Source organism: Xenopus laevis, chromosome 2L (assembly GCF_017654675.1).
Source record: "Xenopus laevis strain J_2021 chromosome 2L, Xenopus_laevis_v10.1, whole genome shotgun sequence".
NCBI lineage: Eukaryota > Metazoa > Chordata > Amphibia > Anura > Pipidae > Xenopus > Xenopus laevis.
The window spans coordinates 127,233,038-127,245,120 of record NC_054373.1 but is presented as its reverse complement, the minus strand read 5'-3'; the positions used below and the strand labels follow the sequence as shown (position 1 = coordinate 127,245,120).

At 34.4% G+C, this 12,083-nt stretch overlaps 1 protein-coding gene across 1 annotated transcript in view; it reads right to left on the bottom strand.

Annotated features, from left to right (window-relative positions):
* The window catches only part of uggt2.L (UDP-glucose glycoprotein glucosyltransferase 2 L homeolog), a 139,046-nt gene that overhangs the window by 105,701 nt on the left and 21,262 nt on the right, over window positions 1–12,083 (bottom strand). The window contains exons 9-12 of the mRNA XM_018247246.2: window positions 11,645–11,744; window positions 9,258–9,318; window positions 2,973–3,064; window positions 1,560–1,710 (exon numbers count right to left, since the gene is read on the bottom strand). Coding sequence (XP_018102735.1) covers window positions 1,560–1,710; window positions 2,973–3,064; window positions 9,258–9,318; window positions 11,645–11,744 — 404 coding nt within the window. The remainder of the gene's footprint in view (window positions 1–1,559; window positions 1,711–2,972; window positions 3,065–9,257; window positions 9,319–11,644; window positions 11,745–12,083) is intronic.

Sequence of the window (12,083 nt, the reverse complement as noted above, 5' to 3'; positions counted from 1 at the left end):
AAAGAATTAGAATTTAGTGGAATGTTGGCCCGGAAGTACTTGAAAGAAAACCATTAATTAAAATGGGCTCATTGTCCAACCATGCCATACCTTGGTTTTATATCTCTGCAAAAAATCTGTGTAACCTGTAGCCAAATGTGATGGATTTGTTTCTTTTTTACTTCATATTATAATAATATATAACTGTAGATATAGGGCATTGAATGGCGAGTTCTGGAATCTAAGGTCTGAGATAAAAGAAAGGTGTTCCAAGATAATTTCTAAATGTACCCTTTTCCCACATACATGTAATTTAGGACGTTAAATGTGTGGATGAAGTTTTGATGTAAAACAAAAAGGGGGGTTGAAGCTCCTAGGGCACCAAGTTGATTTCCCTTGAGGTACAATCTCTATAGTCTTGATTAATTGCAAAACAATGGGGGAGGAAGAGGAATCTGCTAGGAGGCCATTACAAAAAGGTTTGAAGAATATTTAAAATTAGAGTAAAAGAAAACTGAAAATATTCACAAATTGTAGGGAGGCAAGTGAAAAAAGGAACTGAAATTAGTAGATTGCCAAGTGAAGGAAGAGAGAGAAAGATTGCAGTACAATACATGTTTAGAGAGGTACCTCTGTTACAACATGAATAATTTTGAACAATGTAAATAATTCAGCTATAACTATTACTATTCTCTGAATGATTGCAAATCTAAAAATACTCCAGCTAATACCTCTCAAGGTCATGTAGCAGTCAATGGCAGATGTCCCAGAAGATACTGTATCTAGTAGAATTAAGTCAAAGGTTACAGGACATTTAGAGTTTTTCTTGAAAAAGTTTCACCGGAACATCAGAAAAACTTGAAGTTGGTGCACCCTAAAGACCCAACACAAAAAAACACACGAAGAGCAATGTAGTCTATGCTGTCCAGTGTAGTGAAGAGTGCTCTCATCTATACATTGTGGAGACAAAAAACCACTTTGTAAGAGAATGGCTCAACATAGAAGGGCTAACTCCTTAGGACTAAACCTCAGCAGTCTATGCACATCTCAATAAAAAGGGACACTCCTTTAAGGACAACAATGTGCACATTATGGATAGAGAGGACAGATGGTTTGAAAGAGGTGTGAAAGAGGCCATTTATGCCAAAGTGGAGAAACCATCCCTAAACAGAAGAGGTGACCTGCAACACTGCTCGTCAACCTACAATTCCGCTTTGACATCCTTACCCCAGTGGCTTCACAAGCAATTCCCACTTTCAGTCCAGTCACACTTGCCTACCACTTCAGTTGAACTGAAGAAGCCACTCGGATGAGTGGTGAAATGTTTTTTTAAGAAAAACTCTAAATGTCCAGTTGCCTTTGACTTAATTCTACTAGATACTGTATATCATGACCTGGATAAATGAGAATCTTCATAGACATGTCCCTAGTAAAGACTACATTATTGTATTGTGCATGTATTTTTGGACAAAAGTTTCTGTTGATTTTTACCTGAAATAAAAGTTTTAAGATTTGCATTTGTTTCAATCATGGAAAACATCAACATTCTTAAAACAGTCTTGCAGATTTTTGATACTCACTGTTATTGAGGAATGTCGGATATCCAAAGCATAGTTCTCATCACTAGAGTGAACTTGTATCCTTAAATAATTACCAAGATCCTCATTTTTTATCCCCAAAGCAGAAAGGCCATTTAGGGTTTTCCCTTCTGTTCCAAGGGTTTCCAAAATGCTTTTAAGAGGAAAAAAAGAGGAAAAGTTATATATATGCATTTTTATAAACACAATAAATGAAAATAACACTTGGCGAGTACAAAACATAATACTCCCACTCAAGGTCAGGAGAATACTCCAATAAATGTCAAAGGTAGTTTTGGGCGAATTTATTAGCCAGGTGCGAATTCCCGCGATTCGTCGGCGAAGCGAAACACCCCAAATTCGCCCATCACTAGTCAAAGGGCTATATAAAAATGTCATTTATTTTAATGAAAAATAAAATAAATTTTCACATGGGGAGGCCCATTTATCAAAGGGCGAATTTTGAATTAATGTGAATTTTTTTTAATTCTAATATACTCACAATTCATCTGGGAGGTTATTTAAGAAAAAATCCGAATGTCTAATATTTGATTGAATGGTTCTGACCCAAAAATTCAAATAGTATTCGAATCCAGCATTTTTCTCCAGAAAAAAAACCTTGAATCTCAGGAAGGATTCACGTGTACATGAACTTGGCAGGTTTTACGTTGGCGACTATATTTAAATTAGGACTGTCCCATGGTCGAGAGTGATAAATCTCACATTAAAGCTTACATTGGAATAGGGGGATTAAAATTTGAATGTGTGAATTTTGAAACTCGAAAATTTTAATTTGAATTTACTATTTGAATCTAATGTACAATTACCTGTGGATTTTTGGAGATTGTGGGTTTGCTTCAAAAGCTGTACACTATTTATAGAAGTATGCTTATTTGTAGAAATGTAATCAATTGTGAAGAGTTGTAGGGCCCAGTCTTCATGTCAGATATCCAATAAGCTATTTAGACTAACAATTAGCACTATATATATTTAATAACTCCTCACACCAGTAGGAAAAAAATATTTCTTGATCTTGAAGAACAGGCTTTTTTTAAAATATTCCCAAACATCAGTTAAAACATTTACATCAGCAGAACATTATGTTAATGTTAGTTATATTCTAGCATTATTTTTCCTTCAAGAACTTTTCACAGTCCTCATATAATATAATGATATGCAATCATCAGCCCTTGAGCCAGTGAAAAGAGAAACTTGCAACACTGACTAGAAAATAAAAGCAATGAAGAAAGATTTCAGATGGAAAATGACTGCAATATTAAGCTAAGCATTCTTAGAATGTTTTGTTTTCTGAATTGTGCCTGAATAGCTGCAAAGGCTGTTTAAACAATGTATGAAGCACTAGTTAATCAAGCACCATTGACAGAGTGAATGCAACATGTGAGAAATGAGTATTACCTGAATGAATTATGAACATCCAAATCAATGTGAAGACCATTTATATAAAGGCTTGCATCCCCAGGATGAATTCCAAATGTTTCTGACAAATGCTTCAAATAGAAAAAAATAAGAAAAGCTTATGAGTAGATTCTCTTTAACAGGAAAATGACACTCAAGCACTGACTGAAGAGTGACTTAATGACTGATTAATAATCTTTGACTACAGAATGGGTAAAACAAGGTTTAAAAAAAACCTCACACAAGTGAGTTTCTGATCTAACTAATTTTTTTGCCACTTACTGCTCATTGGAGTTTACACTATAAAAGATTCTGATTCGGATGCTTTTAATGCATAGTGTATCATATATTATAAAGCTTTTACATAGAATTCAGTCTATTCAAATGTGGAATTAAGTAAAGGAAAATGTCTTAATGCAAATTATCCTACTTTAGATATATAAAGAGTTAACAATTTTACATTGACAATTCATATTACAGGCAGGTAGCAGTCCCCTATCTGCCTTTTCTGTATGTTTTGACCACATGAAATTTAACGTTCCAAGAGATTACTAGGTACAATACATAGGGGCAGATTTATCAAGGGTCGAAGTGAATTCGAGGGAATTTTCGAAGTAAAAAAATTCAAAATTTAAAGTAATATTATGAATACTTCGACCATCGACTAGGATACTACAACTTCGAATTTACTTCGAATTCAAAGTAAAATAGTTTGAATATTCGATAATCGAAGTACTGTCTCTTTAAAAAAACTTTGACTTCAATAGTTCGCCAAATTAAACCTGCCCAAGTGCTATATTAGCCTATGGGGACTTTCTAATGCATTTTTCTAAGTTTTTGTAGTCGAAGTAGAATGATTTAATCATTCGATCGAACGATTTTACTTTGACTTCGATATTCGAATTCGATGGTCGAATTTCAAAGTATATTTCACTTCGAAAGTCGACCTTTGATAAATCTGCCCCATAAACTACAAATAAAAGAGAAACATAAATGAAACATCATGATGAAAATACATTTTTTGTCATTTTGGATTTTGGACAAATTAAAAATGAAAACACACTAAGAAGGCGCAACATGAAAAATGACAAATATATAGGGTTATAGTCACTTTGATTAAAAAGTTTTATATTATTTTCTACCATCCCCAATAAAACAAACAACTGAAACTGCTCATTGGGCTGGGATTGAAAACTTATATTGCAAAGCAGAACCATGTTCTCAGGCTTAGGTGCTAAGATGTAAAGAATCCAAACTTACAATTGATTTTTGATTGACTTTTTATAAAAAGTTACTATTCCAATTCTATCTTAAAAGATGTAGCTCTATTAAAAGAAATTCACAAGTATGCAGCAGTATAAAATTTTGCAGAGCGCACGCACTCACACACAGCAAATCCATGCAACAACACTTAGATATTAAATGCATATTAATAATGTGTGATTTCTCTGCAGGGAAGAAGATATCAGCACACAAGGCATTACCGTTGCAGGGAGCACCCTGCTCGTTTATTGTGCGGAAATTATTTCCACACAATAAACGAGCATGGTGTTCCCTATAACGGTAATGCCTTGTGTGCCAATATCTTATTCCCAGATCCATTGTGAGGTTGCCGGATCCTCTAATATTGTGCACCGGGCTGATCTTTACAAGTGTGTACAATTGTTCCAATTGCTTATGTGTGATTTCTCTGCAGGACATGATTATGGTCACAATAAAACATCTTTCTTACCTATAACTCAATAACAGCAATACATTTTAACTTCACTAATGATTCTGATAATCAGGGCGTCTGACATCTTGTACAAAGTCAACAGATGGAGAATAGCCTGCCGCATGTACTTAACTGCACAAAAAATTATTTGTTCTAAAACACTATGGCCACATTGAAGGCCATGGCAAGTGTATAGAACTAAGCGAAAAAGGAAGAATGTGCCATTTTGAAAGTCTGTAACCCACCAAGGTAGTTGTAGGATCCAGGTGCACATACCTCATACCATCAGCAATGGGCAAAAATCAAGAACAAAGGAAAATAAGCAAGCACTTATATCCCCACATAGTGTGGTATAATATAAATAATATTTTTTTACTCACACAGGGGCAGATTTACCAAAATGTGAGATTCATCCACTTTCTATGCATTCCTATGGGATTTTTAGAGTTATATTTATCAAATGTTGAACTTTAACTGATTGATAATTGTGATTCATTAGGAATGAATAGAAAGTGTGTGAGTTTTTCTGTAGTGAGCTTTAATCTCATCTTTTGATAAATTCACCACATAGGTACGGTATACATCATTTCATGCTTCTACTGTACTTGATCATAGGCTCATATGATTATGCCTGACTACAAGGGATCCAATAAGTTCTGCTTTAGGTCTCACATATAGCCAAAATAGCCCCTTATACGTATCCAGAAGGACAGCAGAGATCAAGCAGCTCACAATACAGAGGATGAATTTAGTAACACTCAGAAACATGCTCAATAAAATGCAAAATATTTGATCACACATGATATTACCAAGCATATATCAATATATACAAATGCCCTAAACAGTGGCAGCAGTTGCAACAGTACTATTATGTTGGTTCTTTTTGTTGCCCCTACTGGATTCTAAGATTTAAATTTAAAGGAAAAATGGGGTAAAAGCTACAGATTTAAAGCCTGTGCTTCCTCCAATCCGACTTATTATAGGACTAATCGGGCAATTTTGCATGAAGATTTTAGTACAAGTATGGGACCCGTTATCCAGAATGCTCGGGACTTGGGGTTTTCCGGATAACGGATCTTTCCGTAATTTGGGTCTTCATGCCTTAAATCTAGAAATTCATTTAAACATTAAATAAACCAAACAGGCTGGTTTTGCTTCCAATAAGGATTAATTATATCTTAGTTGGGATCAAGTACAAGCTACTGTTTTATTACTACAGAGAGAAAATCATTTTTAAAAATTTGGATTATTTGGATAAAATGGAGTCAATGGGAGACTTTCTGGATATCAGGTTTCCGGATAAGGGATCCTATACCTGTATATAAATAAGACACTGACTGCTAGGGTCTGTGAACAAAGAAAAGGCGTTTGAAATTCGAACTGGATATTTGCAAAAATAAAATGCTGATAATCTGAAAACCCAAATAAATAAAATACAAAAAAATAACTCCATGATAACAAAATGTATTACTTTACACCTAATACAATACCAATGAAATTGATAACAGCATCAAAGGCTAGGTACTACAGTTATGTATATTCCCTAGAATGAACTAGAAGAAACTACCGGTCCTCCAGAATAAATCGGGTAAGTATTTTGATGTTTTAGGTTCACTCAAGCAACACCTCTCTACCACATTCAAATATTAATACAACTGCATTTCAGTGTGAACATTAAAGTGACCCTATTTGCACTGCTTTTCTTAATTAATCTCATCTTCGTTAATTTCACTCTCTCCCTACAATAGTTCTCTCTAATATATCTGGCCTTTGTTTCAATAAAGGTATAGCAAAAATATTAGCAAATAGTTAATAATGTTCCTTATAAGATATGAAACATACAGTACATTTTTGTGTTTAATTTTCCTATAAAGTTGGCAGGGAATTTTGCTCACATTAACTGAACAATTAGCAAACATTTAAGAGCAAAAGGCCTTCAAAATTATTTTTAATCCCAAATTAATAGGTCTACAAACTACCCAAGTGGGAAGAAGTACTTAATGACGCAGAACACAGCACGGTAATAGTCACTAAAATCATGAATATTTGACAACTGTCTAATGTGAGACAAACGTGGCAAAACAAATTTAACAGATTATATTTTTCTAATAACACTTTAGCACAAACGCTTAATTCCATAGGCAGCCTAACAGCTTGAATATTATTTTGCGTAAAACCCAATCATCATAATATTTTCTGCTTTTAACACCTTTTCAATCTTTCCCCACGCTGCATTTCTTTACTCAGCTTTCATTATCTCAAATGAAAATGATTCCGTTATGCACAGCTGGAGTTGTGGGCCCCTGCTGTTAGATGGATGGACTGTAGGCACTAGATTTCAAACGCCAATTTATTGTCTGGCAATACTGATGTTTAGAAACTTATAGAGCAATTCACATGGGAAAAGGCATATAAAAACAGCAATCAAATATCACAAGCTCCTGTCCAGCTTGCATTCCCTTAATTAGTTTCACGTTGCCTTTATTTTCACATTTAAGACTTCCAGCTAGCTAAATGTAAGGCTTTTTACTCAAATGCTCTACAGAGAGAAAAAAAAAGTACACATAATGTCAAGCAAATCAACTGGGGGTTTAAATACTATAGATAGAGACCTATTGCATAAAACCAGAAATACTGATGCACTGGTATTGCTTTAATAGAAGGTAGAAATAACTATTGAAGTACAGGTATGCGATCTGTTATCCGGAAACCCAGTACCCAGAAAGCTCAGAATTATGGAAAGACTGTTTCCCATAGACTCCATTTTATACTAAAACCCAAACTTTTATAAATGATTTCCTTTTTCTCTGTAATAATAAAACAGTACTTTGTACTTCATCCCAACTAAGATATAATTATTCCTTAATGGAAGCTAAACCAGTTTATTGGGTTTAATTAATGTTTACATAATTTTCTAGTAGACTTAAAGGAAAACTATACCCCCAAAATGAATACTTAAGCAACAGATAGTTTATATCAAATTGAATGACATATTAAAGAATCTTACCAAACTGGAATATATATTTACATAAATATTGCCCTTTTACATCTCTTGCCTTGAACCACCATTTCGTGACTCTATCTGTGCTGCCTCAGAGATCACCTGACCAGAAATACTACAACACTAACTGTAACAGGAAGAAGTGAGGAAGCAAAAGGCAGAACTCTTGTCTGTTAATTGGCTCATGTGACCTTACATGTGGTTTGTATGTGTGCACAGTGAATCTTACGATCTCAGGGGGCGGCCCTTATTTTTTAAAATGGCCATTTTCTATTTATGATTACCCAATGGCACATACTACTCAAAAAGTATATTATTATGATAATGGTTCATTTACATGAAGCAGGGTTTTACACATGAGCTGTTTTACTCAGTATCTTTTAATAGAGACCTACATTGTTTGGGGGGTATAGTTTTCCTTTAAGGTATGAAGATTCAAATTAGGGAAGGATCTGTTATCTGGAAAACCCCAGATCCTGAGCATTCTGGATAACACGTCCCATACCTCAAGCAAATACCTCAGTATATAGAAGATTTTTGTCACCAATGATCACAGGAGAATTCCAAACTCCAAATAAAAAAATAAAATATATTTTGTCATATAACTGACAAAACTTAAAGAAGATACCATACCGAAAAGGGCTGTAAAAAGTAAAGGCCCTCAGTGTCCCTCAAAGAGAATTTTTATGGCTCCTAGTCTGCTCAAAGGCTCCACTAACATCTTTGACATCATCATTTTAATATAATCCGTCCCTTGAATATTTGGTAGGAGAAAAAAATTGTTCCACTATATTTAAAACGTTAAACTGCCACAATATAGGGAAAGCAAAAGCTACATCTACATGAATAATTAAATATCCCCAATAGTGATGAGCGAATTTAGCACACTTGACAAAAAAATTTGCAAAACTATAGGAAAAATGTGCCAAACGTTGTGGTGTCATGTCAAACTCTTTTGAATAAGTTTTCACATTTTTTGCATTACCAGTGGGTAATGGGTGAAAGGTACCAGGTTCCCCTCTTGTGCCTTTTTTGTTTTTTGTTATGTAACACACTGAAGTCACTGGGGATTTTTTCACAATGACTTTTCCCCCTGCAACATTTTTTTTTTTTTTTTTTTTTTTTTGCTGCAACCTTTTAAGAGCAAAATACATTGTTGTCGACACCCGGTTTGTTGTCACGTAAAATTATTATTTCCCAATAAATAAGCCTAAGGCCCATGTAATAGTTTTTTTTGGGAATGTGTACTGTGCCCATTTTTTCCCTAAGATATAAATCATTGTCATAAATGGGCCCACAACACCAAAGATCATTATGGGTAATTTTAATACTATTCTCACATGAAAATGTCACAGTTTACATAATTTTGCAGAAACTCGTCAAAAAACGCCAATGCTAGCTTTTTAACGCGATCTATTGCATTCCAACACACCCCTTTTAGTTTGGAAAGACTACTCTGTATGCTATGGGCCAATATTAATAATCCCTAATTTATGCTATAAACACCTAGGGAATTTGGATATCACTGGACATTGTATGTATATCAAATGGTTATCATTCAAGCACAAACCTTTTGGTTTTCTTCAATCTCCTTTTTCATTTCCTGATTTAATGCAACTTTGGTTAGGGACCTATAAAATGAATACAAATATATAGCAACTGATATCATGATGTAATAAATGGCTTTTTTCAGCCTAATGGTCATTGATGAGCTTTGGACATGCTTACATACATTTAGATTGAAAGCTTTATAACACTTATAAATACCTGTATACGCTGAGCACAGTGCAAACACCAAATTATTTTCCTCTCTGATGGTTAAAGGAATTGTTCAGTGTAAAAAATAAAAACTGGGTAAATAGATAGGCTGTGCAAAATAAAACATGTTTCCAATATAGTTAGTTGGCCAAAAATGTAACCTACAAAGGTTGGAATGACCAAATGTCTAATATAATAGCCAGAACACTACTTCCTGCTTTACATGACCATCTTGAAGGGGGAACCACATGAGATATAACTAACTTTTGGTATGTTCTAGAATGGTTAATTCTAAGCAGCTTTTCAATTGGTCTTCATTATTTATGTTGTATAGTTTTTGAATTACTTGCCTTTTTTCTGCTGACTCTTTCCAGCTTTCAAATGGGGGTCACTGACCCCATCTAAAAACAAATGCTCTGTAAGGCTACAGATTTATTGTTATTGCTACTTTTTATTAATCATCTTTCTATTTAGGCCCTTTCCTATTCATATTCCAGTCTCAAATTCAAATAAATGCATGTTTGCCAGGGTAACTTGAACCCTAGCAGCCAGATTGCAAAAATAGCAGGCTGGAAAGCTGCTGAATAAAAAGCTAAATATCTAAAAAAAAAAAAACACAAATAATAAAAAAATAATATTACTCTTTACATCATACTAAAAGTTACCTCAAAGGTGAGCAACCACTTTAAGTTTGCTTTTGATTATTAGCATGCAGAACAGATCAAAAAGCATTTATGGGGACCCATATGGTCCCCCTCTAGTCAATGATTGGCTACTGACTGGTAACCAATAAGATACCTGCAAAGCAGGCAGTTGGGTTCTTGCTATTATATTACAAATCCGGTCGCTGCAGCCTTTAGAGATTACATTTTTGGCATACTAACAATATTGGAAACATTTTTTATTTTCCACATCTATTTGCCTAGTTTTTATTTTTACACTGAACAATTCCTTTAATGTATACAGACATAGCAGGCAACAAACATTGGTTCTCTACATATCTGCATTAATACATTTAATGTAGAAGCTAGAATAATGCCTGATATAACTGTTGTAATGTAGTAATCATATCAAACACTGGATATAAAAAAAGAAATCAGAAATAAAGTTGCTTTATTAAAAACAATTATCAAAATTAATTAGATTTTTATCAAAGATGTACCAAGGATGTGTGTGTAGACTAATAGTAAATTTAGTAAGGAAACGTTCATAAGGAATACATAAATATAAAAGTATATTAGAGAAATCTGGCAACTCCCAAATATCAGATAATATGGAGCTCAAGCAGAAACACATTCAGACCGTCAACTGGAAACATATTTCAGTGGCCAAGGCATGGAAATAGATAATGTGTTAGATAAAAAGTTCAACAGCAGATGGGCGTTTGAGTTATAAAGTAAAATAAGATACATTGCTAAACCAGTCAATTTCGCCTTAAAGGACACCGGTTCCCTGAACTTTTTACCCCACCAGAGGTGTGAGCTTATAAAGCTTGCACTCCTTATGGGGAAACAGTAGTTTTTTTTTCCCAAACAAATTGCCAATGCCAGCGGTAGACCATCCACCAGCCCCAAGAGGGAGCTCCATGCGCATGCGTGTGATGTCCGATAAATAGATAGATAGATAGATAGATAGATAGATAGATAGATAGCCTGTAAAAGAGTTTCTTATTAGGCAACTACCCCTAGTAAATCCAATACCACAGATTTCCTTCTGCTGTTAGACTAATAATCCTCATAGCTTTCAGAGAGTTACTGCAACCTGGAGTTCTAAAAAAAGCAAGAGAGCTGCTGCTTGGACAGCAATTTGGAAGCTTTTTGGACCTGCTGACCATCAATGGTCCAGGACTCACATTAGCATTGAACCCCTATTTAGTAGTACCTTAATCAACACTGAGAGGCACAAAAAACTTGAATGTCAGGAAGGCTACAAACATCTCCAAATTGGTCACTGGACCTCTCCCATTGACTTATACAGGAATTCGGCAGGTTTTAGAAGGCGAATAGTCAAATTCAAATTCTTGAAAGGCCCAGAGTATGAAAAATCTCGAAAATCGATTTTGAAATTTTTAAAAAACTCGAATTGAGTTTGGATAATTCCCTAGTCAAATTTGACAGCTTTGACCATAAAATAAAATTCGAAAAATTCGACCCTTAATAAATCTGCCCCTGAATGATCCTCTGCAATTCTTTTGCTTACCTTGCTTTGATAGGAAAGTTTTGGCTCATGTCTCTTAAGACTTTCAGTGCTTCATATACAGGTGTAGATACTATTTTAGATGCTGCTTGAAAGCTCAGATCTAAAGGACAGAAGAGCACAAACAAATCTGAAGTTGAAAAAAAGCCTCCTTCAAAATATCAAACAAACTGCAATGTGTTTTGCATCAATTAACGGATTGCTCATAGCAGTTACATCAAAACACCTCTCAAGTCTTTTCATTACTTCAGAGAGGTGTTCAAATGTATTCTACCAATTAACTGGAGAAACAGCAATTTATTAATATTCTAAGAAGTTACTTTAATATCAAATTATATCAATTGTCCACACTGGAACATTAGCTTTCATCTTCAAGAAAAAAATATTTAAAAGAGGACCCTTTTTAGATTAAAGATTAAAAAGAGTTCTACTGTATGTCTAT